Here is a 14,836-nt window from a genome sequence, read left to right on the forward strand (position 1 = left end):
GTACTCCTGCTCACACACACATGCACACACAGATGGACAGATAGCAGAGCTGGCACTGGGCAGGAAAGTGACGGGGTAGAAAAACACTGAGATTAGCTGAGCTGGAGTAGTCGGCTGCTGGCTCAGCACGGCTGCAGGTGTGGTGCAGCCTGACCCAGCCTGGTCAGCCAAGTAGTAGCTCCTACAGCTGCAAAAATACACACACAGACACTTACAGTACACACAGACAGGGATGGACACAGACACAGGTATTAAAAGCTCACACTCACATTCATTCCTCGGTCCCCCTAGCCTCAGCTTTAACCCTCGACTGAATGTTTGACCCCTAACCTTTACCCTAACCTTGTCCTTTTTATAAACTTAACCCCTTTAACCAAGCACTTAGCTAACACTGCTCCTAAATATATATGCCTGGAGGCTTTTGGGGATTTTATTTTTGTGTGGACGATCAGTAGACACTCACACAGAGCTGAAGACTTAAGGCTTGAGACTTGGACTCAAGTCAGACTTAAGTCACACATTTGAGGACCTGATATGACTGGGAATTGATTAAGACCAGACTTACTTGACTGTTTGGAACTTGGAGGAAGATAGCAGCACAAATTAATTGTTAATAAGTCTGCATAAATTAAGTAGCCAATTCTTCTTTCTGCAATTAGATACACAGATGTAATAAAAGTAAAGTGAAGTGTGTGGGAAAACAAAGAAACTGGAAAAACAATAAAAAGCTAAACAGATTCGGGTGCTTCTGTGGCTCACTTGGTAGACAGAGTCTTTACCAGCAGCTTGGATTCCATTCAAAGACAGTCAGCCCTTTAGTACATGTCGTCCTCTCTCTTTAATGTATAAAATAATAAAATGAGTGTGAACAAAAAGCTAAACAAGAACAGGAGGCAATGAAACAGATCACCAAAAGGTTAAAGTAAAAATGAGGAGTTTACGGGGGGAAACTAGCCTAACAAAAGCCTGACATCATTAACAGAAATCTCAGATCTCAAACAAGAAGTCTGGGATGAGTTAATTACATTTAAAGAGACACTCACAGACATGCAGGCTTTAGGATATGATAAGATATGCTTGCATGCATTCAGAAGAAAAACGCTGTGCAGCAGTTGCATTGCAAAGAGTGCAAAGAGTTCAACTATACAAAACAATAAGATAACAAGTTCAGAAGAAGATAGCAACAACTTGGCTTGACTAAGTTCATGTGTCGTAATCATACAAAAACCCAGCCGCGTTGTGAGGCCAAGAAATAGTCCCGCACAATGGCCCTGGTAACACTGTTATGGATTGTTTTTACATTTTGGCTTTTTTACGGATTATACAAACCAGATACATATTAATTAATCAGCTTTCAAGGTGCTAATAGACAGATTTACTGTTCGACAAAGCTGTTCCCCCGAGCCAAGATAATGTTGCTTCATATTTACTCATATGGACATGGAAATGATATCTTCTAATTTTATGTTGCTCAAAACCTTGACCAAGTTGAGCTGACATTACGTAAATGTGTGTAGAAAAAAAAAAGTAGCTTTGCCTCTGCCAACAGTGTGATGCTGACATGTAAATGACAGTAATGGAGCACTGGGGACAGTTTGAATGAAGAGTAGATGACAGACTGATGCATGAACATCAAACAGCCCTCTACAATTGGATTAGCCACCGATTTTTATATTGCTCCACCCGTCTGAGACGCTCCCGCTCACCCGCACACCCGCACACACAAAAGTACACACGCAGACCGCTGCGCTGTGTCATTACCACACTGCTGTGACTCCATAAAATGGCTTGTAAATACAACCAGGCCTCCCAATTAGCTCCACTCACTTTCTCTCCTCTTTCATCTCCCCTTCCCTCTTCCTCATCTCCTTGTTTCTTTCATCCTCATTTTTCTTTTTCCCTCTGTTCCTTTTTACTATTTCTCCTCTTCTAACCTGTTTGTGTCCCACTTTTCTCGTCATCTCTCCCTCTTCACTCTTCTACCACTTTCCTTCTTTCTTTTATAACTCTCTCTTTCCAGACAGTTTTATTTCACTATGCACATCACACAATCTTAACACCACATCAGAGAAGGATTTGCACTTCTCTGTTGGAATATTTTACCTCATCCAACTGTCTTTTAATTTGGATTCCCTACCAATTACCTTCCTTTTTTCTGTTCTTATCCTCATTTCTCCAGCTATTCTTTCTGTCTTACCAGTGTTATGATTTACCTGCTCACATCTTACCCAGTCTTTTATTCAACTATTTGCTCCGCTCCATTATTTTTCTTCCACTGTTTTCTCCTTTCCTCTCCTTCTCGGCACCCTATGTAATTTGCAGACTGCATAGGGGAAACGGTTGTTTTTAACTTTGAGTTTCTTGCGGCTGACCACAATGTTATATTTAGACAAGGGCTGGAGTTAGGCCTGAAAATGACTGAGTTCACTACCAGTGACTACTCTCAGTTCGCTGCATGTGTGTGTGTGTGTGTGTGTGTGTGTGTGTGTGTGTGTGTGTGTGTTGGTCTGAGGCTTACCAACCCTATTCAGCACTTGAATCAGGTCCCACAGAGAACAGGTTTCCTGCAGACAAACAGGGTGCGGCTTCTGTTCGTGTGTGTTTGTCATTTAGGTTTCCTCTCTGTATCATTGCTCAACCAAATGGGAATGCACAGATGCGGTCGCTGTGTGCAATGACACATGCACGCTGCATGCAATGACCAATTCTGGTCAACTGGCAGCTAATGTATGTGTGTCAAGTGTGACTAATATAGTTGTGGTGAAGTCCAGTTGTGATTTGGACCATTTATATATCTGACTTGATGGGAAGAAACTTAAATCCACTTTCTCAGTGTTTGGCTGTTTTCATTTTCTCAGAGAAGCACCTTAAATTGTATATTATCTTTAAAGGAATGTTTGAGATTTTAGGAAACCAAGCGACTGATACTCCCTCCTGTCCTCCCTCTCCCTCAGGCTCTTTCACTCCTTGCACCTCTCTCCTATTTTTATACCCTTTCTCTCTCTGTATATTGATTCAGGAGCATTTAAATAGGTATTTTTTTTTTTTTTTAGCAAACTAGCATGACATTCATCTATCTTACATGGTCTCTTGTAATATTCTGTTCACTGTAGCACGGAGGCGTTCAGTGCTGAGCGTGGAGCGAGGGATGGCGCCACCAAGGTGATGATCGTAGTGACGGACGGAGAGTCACATGACGGGGAGGAGCTACAAGACGCTCTGGACGAGTGCATTAACAGAAACATCACGAGATACGCCATCGCTGTGAGTGCATCTCATCAAGTCTAGATTTGCTTTAAAGGGGCAGTTCACCCCAAAAGGAAATACTTATTCTTCCTCTTACCTTTAGAGGTTTTTTTTTTATCAATCTAGATTATTTTTGTGTAAATTGCAGTGTTTGTAGATATGGAGGAGATGTATGCATTTTCTTGAATATATTAGAACCAGATCGCACTAGTTTTGTGGTGCTAAGAATTACAAAAATACACTAAGCGGCAATGAAAAAGCAACAGTTTTGAGCAAGGTACCTCAGCAACCAACAGTCAAACAAACAATGTAGATTTAAAAAAAAAAATAACACTTCAGGTAAGAGTAGGGGGTACTGTCCCTTTAAGAAGCAGCTAAGCTCAGGTTTTAGTGCCACATGACGCTCAAAATGTTGAGCTCTGTGTCTTTTACTCATGACAACAGTGAAACTATTGTGGGAAACACACAAACAACTAACCTATTTTATCAGTGGGGTGTGTGGAGCATCCCTGACATTCCTCACACATTGTGTGAAAGTGGTATGGTGACCATACACACCCCCCAACCACACAATACCACCACCACTCCCCCCAAAATAACATCCCTAAATTACCAAATGAACCCCTTGGGTCGACTGAAATAGCCAAGTGGGAACAAAAACTGTTCCTTTCCAGCCCCACCCGGCCCCCTCAACACACAGACACACACTGAGCGATGGCACAGTTTCAGTGTCTGAGGGGCAGACAGACTGGTGGCAGACCCCTCCCTTCCCACAAGAGAAGCTGGGAAGCCTCCAGACTCCACCGGGACCACAGAAGAAGAGGACATGAGCCAACATGGAGGAGGAGTGCCACTATAGAAATATGTGTAGACGATGAGGATCAGATATACCCAGTAATTTATGGATGGAGGAGTTAGAAGTCCAGTCCCCCACTAACAGTCCCAGTTGGTCACGGTGTGTTTGGATAGTCCTGAGTACGGCTGCTCGATTCCCACAATAATCACAATTATTTGGGTCAATGTTGAGATCACTATTTAAAACGATTGACATTGACAAATGCAAAAACAGTTAGATTCTTTTCTTGAACTTCACATAATATTCAGGTGAAAAACAATTTTTAAAAAGACATCTAAAAAAGATATTAAGAAATAAATTATATAATACATACATATATGTAAATATAAAAAAACATAAAAATAGTAGACAAATAAAAAAATGATCAAAATAAACAAGATTAACTATATGGTAATATAAGTGCAATGCACAACCTACTGAAAACTACTAAATATATATTCAATATATGAAAATAATAAACACTAAACACACAATATTCTCATTAACAAAACCAACTAAACACCTGTACTTTATTGAAATCATAAAATATGTCTTATGTTAACGTCTGTATGCTACGTTACAGGTTTGTCCATCTTATTTGTCACTTGTTTGTACTTTGTTACACTGGCAAAATAATATAAATATAAAAATACCTTTGACTTAGTGAAAAAAAAACTTCATGTACATTAAACATTATGTTGAAATATATTCAAAAACTGATAAAAGCACACCGCTGTAAATGAAGGGGGTATGCTGCATTTATAACACAAGACAATAATCCCTTTATCTCAATTATTATTCAAAGCTGAAATCGTAATTAGAAAATACACTTTGATAAACCACATAGCCATTGTCCCGCGGTTTGAAATATTATGATCAGATTGGATGATTTCAAGATAATCTATCCACCAGTTGTTTTGACATTTAATTTAAATTACTCTATCTGACAAGTGCACAACCTAATGCTAGGTCAGCAAAAGTTTAATTTGAGAGAAGGAAACAGCCTGCCAGAGGCAGATCTGGGCAGAGCCCCCTTCAACGTAAAAAAGTAACAAACAAAACTGGATGAAGAAACAAGAGAGAACGAGGGGGAGGGGTTTGTGGGCGAGTGTTTGCCCAAAGAGTCAAAGTGATGACAGGTAAGTACTACTACACGTTTAGATGTTGCTCTCTGTGCTGCTGCCTGTGTCGCTTGTGTGTGTGTGGAGTGAAAATGGCTCACAGGGGAGGGCAGAGCTTTCAAAACAAGAGCGCAGTCACTGCAGACTGTGTTTTATACATCAGTGCAGGTCAGGGGCTGTGGGGGAGTTTATGCAGGGACATGCATTAATGCACCTACTGTATTAATTTATTCCAATTTAATTGTGTTTCAAAGTCTCCTAAATCTGGATATGTGCTTTATATTTTAACAAGACTCTCTTATTTCTGTTTTTAATCTTCTCTTCGCTATGTAAAAGCAGCAGCTGGCAGCCTGAGTGGAATTTATAAGTTCTTAATGTACATATTTATGTGTAGGCTCCTTACACACTGCACCCCTCTCCATCCCGACCCTTTGAAAACAGAGGATTTCCTTAGTTTGCTTGGCAGCTGGAGTCACAGGGGGAGATTCTTGGGTTTGGTTTCTCTTATGGAATTTTCTCATTTGTACTTCAGGCGTTAAGCCGCAGGCCGCTGCTGCTGCAGTGTATCTTCTGCATCAGTCATCTCTTCACCTCGCAGCTCGGCCTGCGCTCCTCATTTACAAACCCCCGGTGGCTACAGTTTCCTCTTTCCTGATGTTTTCCAGTCAATTTGTTTCCTTTAGGGTTTGCTTGATTACTGTTAAATTACACAGGCAGTGACGCAGCTATGGCGTGTGTTTATTTTAATTTTATTTATGTTTCAAACCTGCCGCTCCAGGTTACGTATGTACAGTGGTGGAATGTAACTAAGTACATTTACTCAAGTTCAACTTTGAGGTACTTTACTTGACTATTTCCATTTTACGTGCCTTTATACTTCTACTTCACTACATTGTAGATGCAAATATTATACTTTTTACTCCAGTACGTTTAGCTGACAGCTTTAGTGACTTTCAGGTCAAGATTTATCATGAAAAACTTGATTAATATTAAGTGATTAGACATTTTCTCTAACAGTATATTGAGTAGTTAAATGAGCTCTAGACACAAAACACTGCTAACATAAATGCATCAATAACAATAATCTTATAACATATTTAGAATATATAAAACAATTTGAGTGGGTTCATCATGCATAATGAGCACTTTTACTTTTAATACATGAAGTACATTTTGATGCTGATACTTTTGTAAGTTTTTTATGCAGGACTTTTACTTGTAGTGGAGTAATTTCACAGTATGGTATTACTACTTTTACTTAAGTAAGGGATCTGAATATTTTTTTTCCACCACAGCTTATGTAGTACTTTTGGGTGGTGTTGGCTCTCCTCTTAGACCTCTATGTTATCTCTATTTCTCTCTTTACTGTCCCTCAGAAACATGGAGAAGTGATTTCTCCGATACATGCCAAAGTGTCTGTTCATGTGCTCTGTTTCCAGTCAGTGTTTTATAGCACTTGTGTGATCTGCTTTTTCATTTATCGTATTTCTTTTTTTTAAACTCCCCCTCCCCTCTCTCTTTCTCTCACGCTGGCCTCCAGGTTCTGGGTCATTACATTCGTCGGCAGCAGGACCCCGAGACGTTTATTAAAGAGATCAAGTCCATCGCCAGCGACCCTGAAGAGAAATACTTCTTCAATGTGACTGATGAAGCCGCGCTCAATGACATTGTGGATGCCCTGGGAGATCGCATCTTCACTCTGGAAGGTTTGTGATGCAGGAGCAGAGGTTGGAGATGAAAGAAAGATGTACTGCACTGTTTGCTAGCATAAACCAAACATTTACTTTTGTCGCTTTCTTTCTGATTTATAAGATGTCAGCTCAGCAAGTCATGTACCAAAATGTTCCAGTCGTTGTTCCGACTTGAGGGGGCGTTTGTGTGAATTTCCCTCGTTGGGAAGTCACTTTTCCGATTATTTCAACACATGAATGCAGCATAACACAAAGAGTCTATAGTGTTCTAATATTCATCAGTTGGGTTATTTTTAAATCCATAAACTTTTATACATAGTTGTTGGTTGACATTACTTTTATTTACCTCGCATGACAGCAAATAAACCAACATATTTGAATTTTTAAAACACAGACATTTAGCTCTTGTTTATATGAACACATTATTTTGTCTGTTGTCAGTTTATAGGACCATCTAAAGCCATTTTTTAAGGTTTAAGATGTGCAGAATCTATACAATACAGATTTTTAAAAATTAAATTCCATGCATTCAAAGTAATTAAGAATGTTTAAAGTAACATTTTCAGATTAATAAACATATTGTTATTTAAAATTTGTATTAATTAGTCAAATAATAAAGTCTAAGGGTTACAGAGATATAAAAACTGAAAGGAGAGTCTGAGAAAGAAGAGGAAGAAAGAAATACAAGAATATGAGACAGAAGGGGAGAAAGAATATTTTAGAGGGTGGGGGGAAGTAATGGAGGATTAGGTCCATGTGAGAAAATAAACAGTAGTCCTGCAGAGAAAGCAAGAAAAGGGGAAGGCGGTAAAGGGAGGGGAACATGACTGGAAGGCTGATGAAAAGTGATGCCACCTTTAAATGTTTAGGGAGATCAGAGAGGAAGGGACAGGAGAAGAGGAAAGGGTGAGGCTCGTCTGCCACCTGTGGTCCTCAGGGTGAGGGAGGCTGCCAATGATGCCATCTAGATCAGATCCTGAGAGGGAGAGGAAGGAAGGGAGGAGGTGTGTAAAGAAACATGTTGAGGGAATACTGACTTCTTGTGTGTGTCCACCTGCAGGCACTCTGGGCTACAACGAGAGCTCGTTCCATATGGAGATGTCCCAGATCGGCTTCTCCACACACACAATGGATGTAAGTCCAGAAGCTGTTCCTATCTATGTGTGATGTGTTTTATACGTGTGCTACATCAGTGACCTTCTCCATTCTTCAGGATGGCATCCTGTTTGGGATGGTGGGCGCCTACGACTGGGATGGCGGGGTGTTGAAGGAAGGAACGAATGGACGCATCATGCCGCCCAGAGAGGCTTTTGAAAGCGAGTTTCCACTGGAGCTCAAAAACCACGCTGCTTATTTAGGTAACCACATATCACAACACTGAATAGGATGCTACAGGGATCAAACTTGTGTTTTTTATGCATGTTTTAGCATTGTTAACAGAGATTATTGTTTAATTGTGCCGTGTTGCTTGGACTAATTATTCCAGAGTGGTGCAACTGGGTGCAAGGGCTAAATGAATAAAAAAAATGAATTAAAAAGTGCAAATCACCCCTGTAGCACCATATAATGTAATAATTTCCTGATAATGTAATATCAAGGATATTTTATTACATTATTGGTGAAGTTATTACGTTATTGGCTTTTATTACATTTTCGATCGAGTTAAGTGCAAATTTTGTTACATTTTCAGGCGTTATTACATTATTGGGAAATTATTACATTATAGGGTGCTACAACCCCCAACATGGATGTTATCTTGGTTATAATACCACTAGTTATGGAACAAATATATGCACATTTAATCAGTTTGATAATTCCATCATTTATTCTATAAAAATGTCAGAACATAGCAAAAATAGACGGTTTATAATTTCCTAAATCACAAGGTTACATCTTTAAATTGCATGTTTTGGTTTACAAGCAGCCCAGCACCAGGATATATTCAATAAAATATCACATACAAAACTAAAGAGGCACTCAGAGGGTGCAGACTTCTGCCTAGGCCTTTCTCTTACTTCTTTGCTCCATTCTACACCCCTCAACAAATTTCATAAAAAAAACTGACAAGTGGTTTTTCCATAACCTTGCTGACGGACAAACAATCCAAACAGAAAACATAAACGTCTGAGGAAATGAACGGTGAACCTGGTTGATAATCCAGTTTTGCCCGGCTACTAAACAGAAACATCTTTCAGTGTAATGAGCTTTAAAATGCATTTGATTGTCACCGAAACATCCTTGTTTGCTTATTGTTTATCTGAACACAACTTGTGAATGAGCTGCTGTTCTGGAGTCAACACTCAAATCACACGTCAGAGCTTTTTCCACCAGCACACAAAACACACACCGCCCTCTGACCGCACTGTCCACTGCATGACTGTGTAACATGATGCAAACACTGACAGGAATATACAGTCAACAAGATGTGAAACATCACTTAGCTCAAGTCTTTTTCTATACAAGTTGATTTTCATGGTCAAACATTCAACAACACCAGTACGAACTCTTTAACTCTTCACTGAAGGTTGTGAATTAGTCTGCAGTGTTAGCAGTGTATTTATATGCAGTGGTGGAATGTAACTAGATACGTTTACTTATGTAAAATTTAAGATACTTTACTTGAGTATTTTCTTTTTAAGCTTTATACCTCTACATCTCAGAGGGAAACATTGTACTTTTTACTTCACTGCATTTATCTTATGGCTTTAGTTCCTTTACATATAAAGATAAGTACAACTGAAATTAATTAATTAGTCAACTGACAGAAAATGTATTTCTTCAAACTATTTTGATGGTTGGAGTCATTTTTTCATATAAACATTTCATAATTCCAGTATACAAATGTGAAAATGTGCTGCTTTTTCTTCCATTTGTAATAATGTTGTGGTTTGGACTGTAAAGTTGAAAGTAAAGGTGTCCCTGTGACCATTTTCACTAATTTTTACAAACCAAACAGTGAATCAATTAATGGAGAAAATAATCACCACATTAATGCTAGTAATAGTTAAAAATGAGCTCCAACTGAACCAACTACAGCAGTAAAATCCTAATATTACAGTAATGCATCAGTCATAATATTCTAATGATAGAAATGTAATTTCTCTACTTTTAATACCACATTTTCATATGCTTGTGAACTTAAAGAAAAGAGCCATTTTAAACGCAGGACTTTTATATGTAACAGGGTATCTTTACAGTGTGCTATCAGAACTTTTACTGCAGTAATGGATCTGAAAACTTTCTCCACCACTATCTCTATGTGTGTCCAGGTTACACAGTATCATCTGTGGTAGTTGGTGACTGGAAGAGGCTGTACGTAGCCGGGGCTCCTCGGTTCAAACACAAAGGCAAAGTCATCCTGTTTGAACTCAGTGACGATGGTGATGTCAACATCGTACAGGCCCTCAATGGAGAACAGGTAAAGTTTCATGAGTCCCTCCTCTCTCTTTAACCCATAAGAACCCACGGTGACACCCATGTAACAAACACTTTAAATATTCTAGAACAGGGTCTCAAACTCAAATCACCTGGGGGCCACTGGAGGCAGTATCAAAAGGACCAAAATTACAACAACAAAAAAGGACACAAAATGACAGAAACTAAATTACTTAAAAAAGACACAAAAAAGACACACAAAATTACTAAAAAAATACACAAAATGACCAAAAAAAGACACAAAGTTACTAAAAAAAGACACAAAATGACAGAAAAAAACGAAATTACTTAAAAAAGACACAAAATTACAAAAAAAAAGACATAAAATGACATAAAAAACTAAATTACTTAAAAAAGACACAAAATTACTAAAAAACAAACAAACATCATAAATATGTTCTGTGTGGTTCACTTGGTCTGTGATATATCCCCCATAACTTTCTTTTATGGATAACTGGGTGTGGATTCTTATGGGTTAAGCTACTTTTATGTGCTAACTGTTTGTAGCAGCCAGAATCTTATAGGTCAGGTTTTGAAACAAGGACTCCACCTAGTGGCAAAGAGCTGAAAGAGCTTGTTTCTGTCTGTAGATTGGATCTTACTATGGCAGTGAGGTTTGTGGGCTGGATATCGACCAGGATGGCATCACTGATGTCCTTCTGGTCGCAGCTCCAATGTACCTCGGCTCAGGAAACAAGGAGGCCGGCCGAGTCTACATCTACACCGTCAGTGGGGTAAGACGGCAGTGATCACTCTTTTTATGCAATCAGTATGAGAGTACACACCACTTATCAAACTCTTGTCAGGTTGCCATAATAATCTCTCACAAGACTGACTGCATCCTCCACCTCCTCCCTCCTCTCTCTTTTCCCTCAGGAGGAGGTGTTTGTATCTAACGGTACTCTGAAGTCAGAGGAAAAGTCCCAGGATGCCAGGTTTGGTTACGCACTGGCAGCCGCTCCAGACCTCAACCACGACGGCTTCAATGACCTGCTGGTGGGAGCCCCGCTGGAGGACGAGCACAGGGGCGCCATCTATGTCTACCATGGAGACGGTATTCACATCATCCACGACTACAAGCAGGTACTGGTCATTTGCTGAGAATTACATTTGGTAACACTTTACAATAATCATTATTATCCATCATTTATAAATGGTAAACAGATAGTTTGTTAATGTTTAATCATCATTTATCCAGACTTTCTTTATTGTTTTTTTCTTTCTTTACAAACAGTCAGGATCTCAGTTCTTACAAAAGACAATGGTTCCAAAACAAGCTTAAGATCCAGTTATTATGGACATATCAGCCCAGATGTAACCACCCACCCACCCACCCACCCTGAACTACACACATTCAATCCATTTATACTCACGACATACATGTGCAAGGCACAGGTTACAAACAAGGAAACAGAAAGCAAAGAGACATAATACTAAGGAAAGATACAGATACATAATCATCATTTATAAACCATATATAGGCCATTTAGAATGGTAAATACATCTTTTATTACTGTTTAACTAACTAAATCATTTATAAATGGCTAAAAGATGGTATTATAATGTAAGTATATAATTAATTTACCATTAACAAACAAATACATTATAATTATAATAGTTTATTAATAGTTTTAGTTTCACTCATTATTACATTTTTAACACCATATTAAGTACGTTAATGATTTTGAAATGTTTCATATACCTTTAAGAAATTGGTTGAAACCTTTTAAAGATTAAATATGTATAGCACTTTGTAAATGGTTAATAATTGGTTTATACACCATCTACAAATATCACTTAGATGGTTATTGTAAAGTGTTACCTTACATTTTCACTGGTGTATTTCAGGATTCAGTCAAACTGATTTTCCTCTCTGCCTCTCCCACCCTCTCAGCGTATTTCAGGGTCATCGATTTCCCCCTCCCTGCAGTATTTTGGCCGCAGTGTGAGTGCTCGGTTGGACTTGGATGGTGATGAGCTAATAGACTTGGCAGTTGGAGCACAGGGCAGTGCTGTAATGCTCAGGTGGGTAGAAGAGTCGGGGAAGTAAAAGGCAGAACAGGTTTTATTTTGTAATGGCAAGCACTGTGAGAAAATAAAAGTTGATAATACATTAAAGCAACATTAAGTAGGACTGATATCTTTTGCAATTTAGCGCCCATATAGTTACAGAGTGCAATTTATGTACACACCGCTGTCATGTGGTGTATGAACCGATGTACACGTCTATTTATTATGATCAAAAATTACTCAAAAATTTTGCTAAAAGCCAAACATTAAGCAACAACAAAAGACAAAGCAAACCAGCAAATATTGGTCGCTAGTTCAAAAGCAAGAAGATCAACTCTGTGTCTGTCTGAAACATTTTTTACTTTGCGAAGCTCTCTAAAAGCCAGTCTGAGATTTACTCTAGTCCACTGGCCTCTTGCTCGGCCACCTTCTCCTTTTCTTTTCTTAGCATTCTCCTTCAATGTCCTTTTCTGTCTCTTCGCCTTTGACATGATATCTGTAGAGGCTGCATGATTCTATTGCTAGCTCATCCAGCTCTGGTTCAGACATGACATGACATACTTTTACCTCCCAGTGGTCCAAAGCTTCTATGCTAGCAGTGTAAACACCAATAGTCCCCCAGTCAGACAGCACAGAGAAGTGAGCCAACTCTGTCCTTTAAGAAACTCTGTAAATCGCAGAGTGTGAAGGCAGAGCAGCTGAGGGACATCAGAGGGAAAACCAGAAAACATTTGTCTCCATAAAATAAGATCCTGTTTAACCAACATAGCTGGTGGTGTAATTGTCCCGTAAAGCCACTTCTCCATGGCTGGTCATACCTGCTCACCAAAGTCACATAGTGCGAGAACAGACATGTGGGGTGTTAGTGTGGCTCCGTCTAGTTTTACTTGAAACGCACACTTCAATTATGGAGCGTGAGGATGTAGTTGATGCGTGTCTTAAACCGAAAAAATCCCACAGTTTCTTTCTTATGGTTTATTGAAAACCTTTCGTTTGAGCATTACAAACAATGAACTGCAGCAATCCAAAATATAATAATTATGAGCACGGTCAAAAACTAGTGTGCTCTCCTCGTCTCCATAATCCTAATTAAAACAAAGTAAGCAATTATGACGTTACACACATCTCAGCCAATAAGAAGAGTGCAATTCCTACGAACCAATAGGCATTCCTACAACCTCAATAAAGAACTATAAACTTATGAAATACAAATCTGAATTATTTATCAGCTTCTCTACAATGTACAAAATGGCTCTAACATGGGGCACAGAGTGGTAATGACAGATCCCCATTGGTATTTTTTCAGTGAAATAGTTACGTCATGTTGCTTTAAATGCACCATCTATAACTAGCTAGTTTCCACAGAAAAATAAATAATGTAAAAAATAAATTTCTTTGTAAATTCAACAATTTACTGGATATTTTTGGGGTGGGACTCGAGTAAAAATAAAATACTGTTTTATCATCCCGTCTCCAGCTCTCGGAGCATCGTCCAGATCAATGTGAGTCTGTCCTTCCAGCCGCACTCCATCAACGTCATTCAGAAGACCTGCCAGAGGGGAGGCAGAGAGTCAGCCTGTCTCAATGCCACCGCCTGCTTCACCACTGCCTCCCGCTCCCCTCGACCGCAGAGCAACAGCTTCGGTACAACGCTTTGTTTATTTAGCCTCTCTAACCCTCATAACGAGGACTCTAAGTGTTGTGAATAGTCCAGACACACATAATAATTATAATGGGGATTTTCCAACACTCACCATCTGTCCCAACTACCTGCTCCCTCCTCAGATCTGTGGGTGTCGGCCCTGTTGGATGACAGGAAGTTGTCTGCGAGGGCGCTGTTTGACGACAGCTCCCACCGACAAACCCAGCTGGCAGTCCGAGTTCACACAGGACAAACTGTCTGTTATAAACTGCCCTTCCACGTCTATGTGAGCTTTACACACATCAACTAAGAGTTTGACATTAAAGAGTCAGAATCACCACTAAGTGCCTTTGGTGTCCTCATCAGAATATCTCAGTCATCATGAATACATTTGCTAAATAATTAAAATCTGAGGTGCTTTATTTTCTTTGATTGGCTCCCACATGCTGCTCAGCTAACTTCAGAAACTTTAATGAGTGGTTAAATGACCCAAAATGAAAACACGTTTAATATTTTTTGATCATTTATACTATATTTTCAAAATAAAATATAACATTTTGCACATATCCCTGAAATCACGGCATACTCTGATGTAGGGCTGGTCAGTATATCAATATTATATCTATTTTGTGATATATATCTAAAATGCAATTTGGTGTAAATGTAGTCTTGGTTTTAAAAGCTGCATTTCAGTAGAATGATGTCATTTTTAGGAGTGAAACAACACATTGATCTGTAAAAATATATGTTTTTAATTAAAATGTCTGGAAGCATTCAGTAATAAAACCGTCTAATCATATTTTAGTTGCTTTTTGTCAGTCTATATAAATGTAACTGTATGCAACTTTGAATTTGA

The 14,836-nt window shown here is 39.0% G+C and overlaps 1 protein-coding gene across 1 annotated transcript in view; it reads left to right on the forward strand.

Moving 5' to 3' along the window:
• The window catches only part of itga10 (integrin, alpha 10), a 35,797-nt gene that overhangs the window by 16,355 nt on the left and 4,606 nt on the right, over positions 1–14,836 (forward strand). The window contains exons 8-17 of the mRNA XM_059340016.1: positions 3,114–3,264; positions 6,743–6,908; positions 7,954–8,027; positions 8,107–8,251; positions 10,163–10,311; positions 10,919–11,062; positions 11,205–11,411; positions 12,223–12,353; positions 13,816–13,982; positions 14,124–14,266. Coding sequence (XP_059195999.1) covers positions 3,114–3,264; positions 6,743–6,908; positions 7,954–8,027; positions 8,107–8,251; positions 10,163–10,311; positions 10,919–11,062; positions 11,205–11,411; positions 12,223–12,353; positions 13,816–13,982; positions 14,124–14,266 — 1,477 coding nt within the window. The remainder of the gene's footprint in view (positions 1–3,113; positions 3,265–6,742; positions 6,909–7,953; positions 8,028–8,106; positions 8,252–10,162; positions 10,312–10,918; positions 11,063–11,204; positions 11,412–12,222; positions 12,354–13,815; positions 13,983–14,123; positions 14,267–14,836) is intronic.

Source organism: Centropristis striata, chromosome 8, assembly GCF_030273125.1.
Source record: "Centropristis striata isolate RG_2023a ecotype Rhode Island chromosome 8, C.striata_1.0, whole genome shotgun sequence".
Classification (NCBI taxonomy): Eukaryota; Metazoa; Chordata; class Actinopteri; order Perciformes; family Serranidae; genus Centropristis; species Centropristis striata.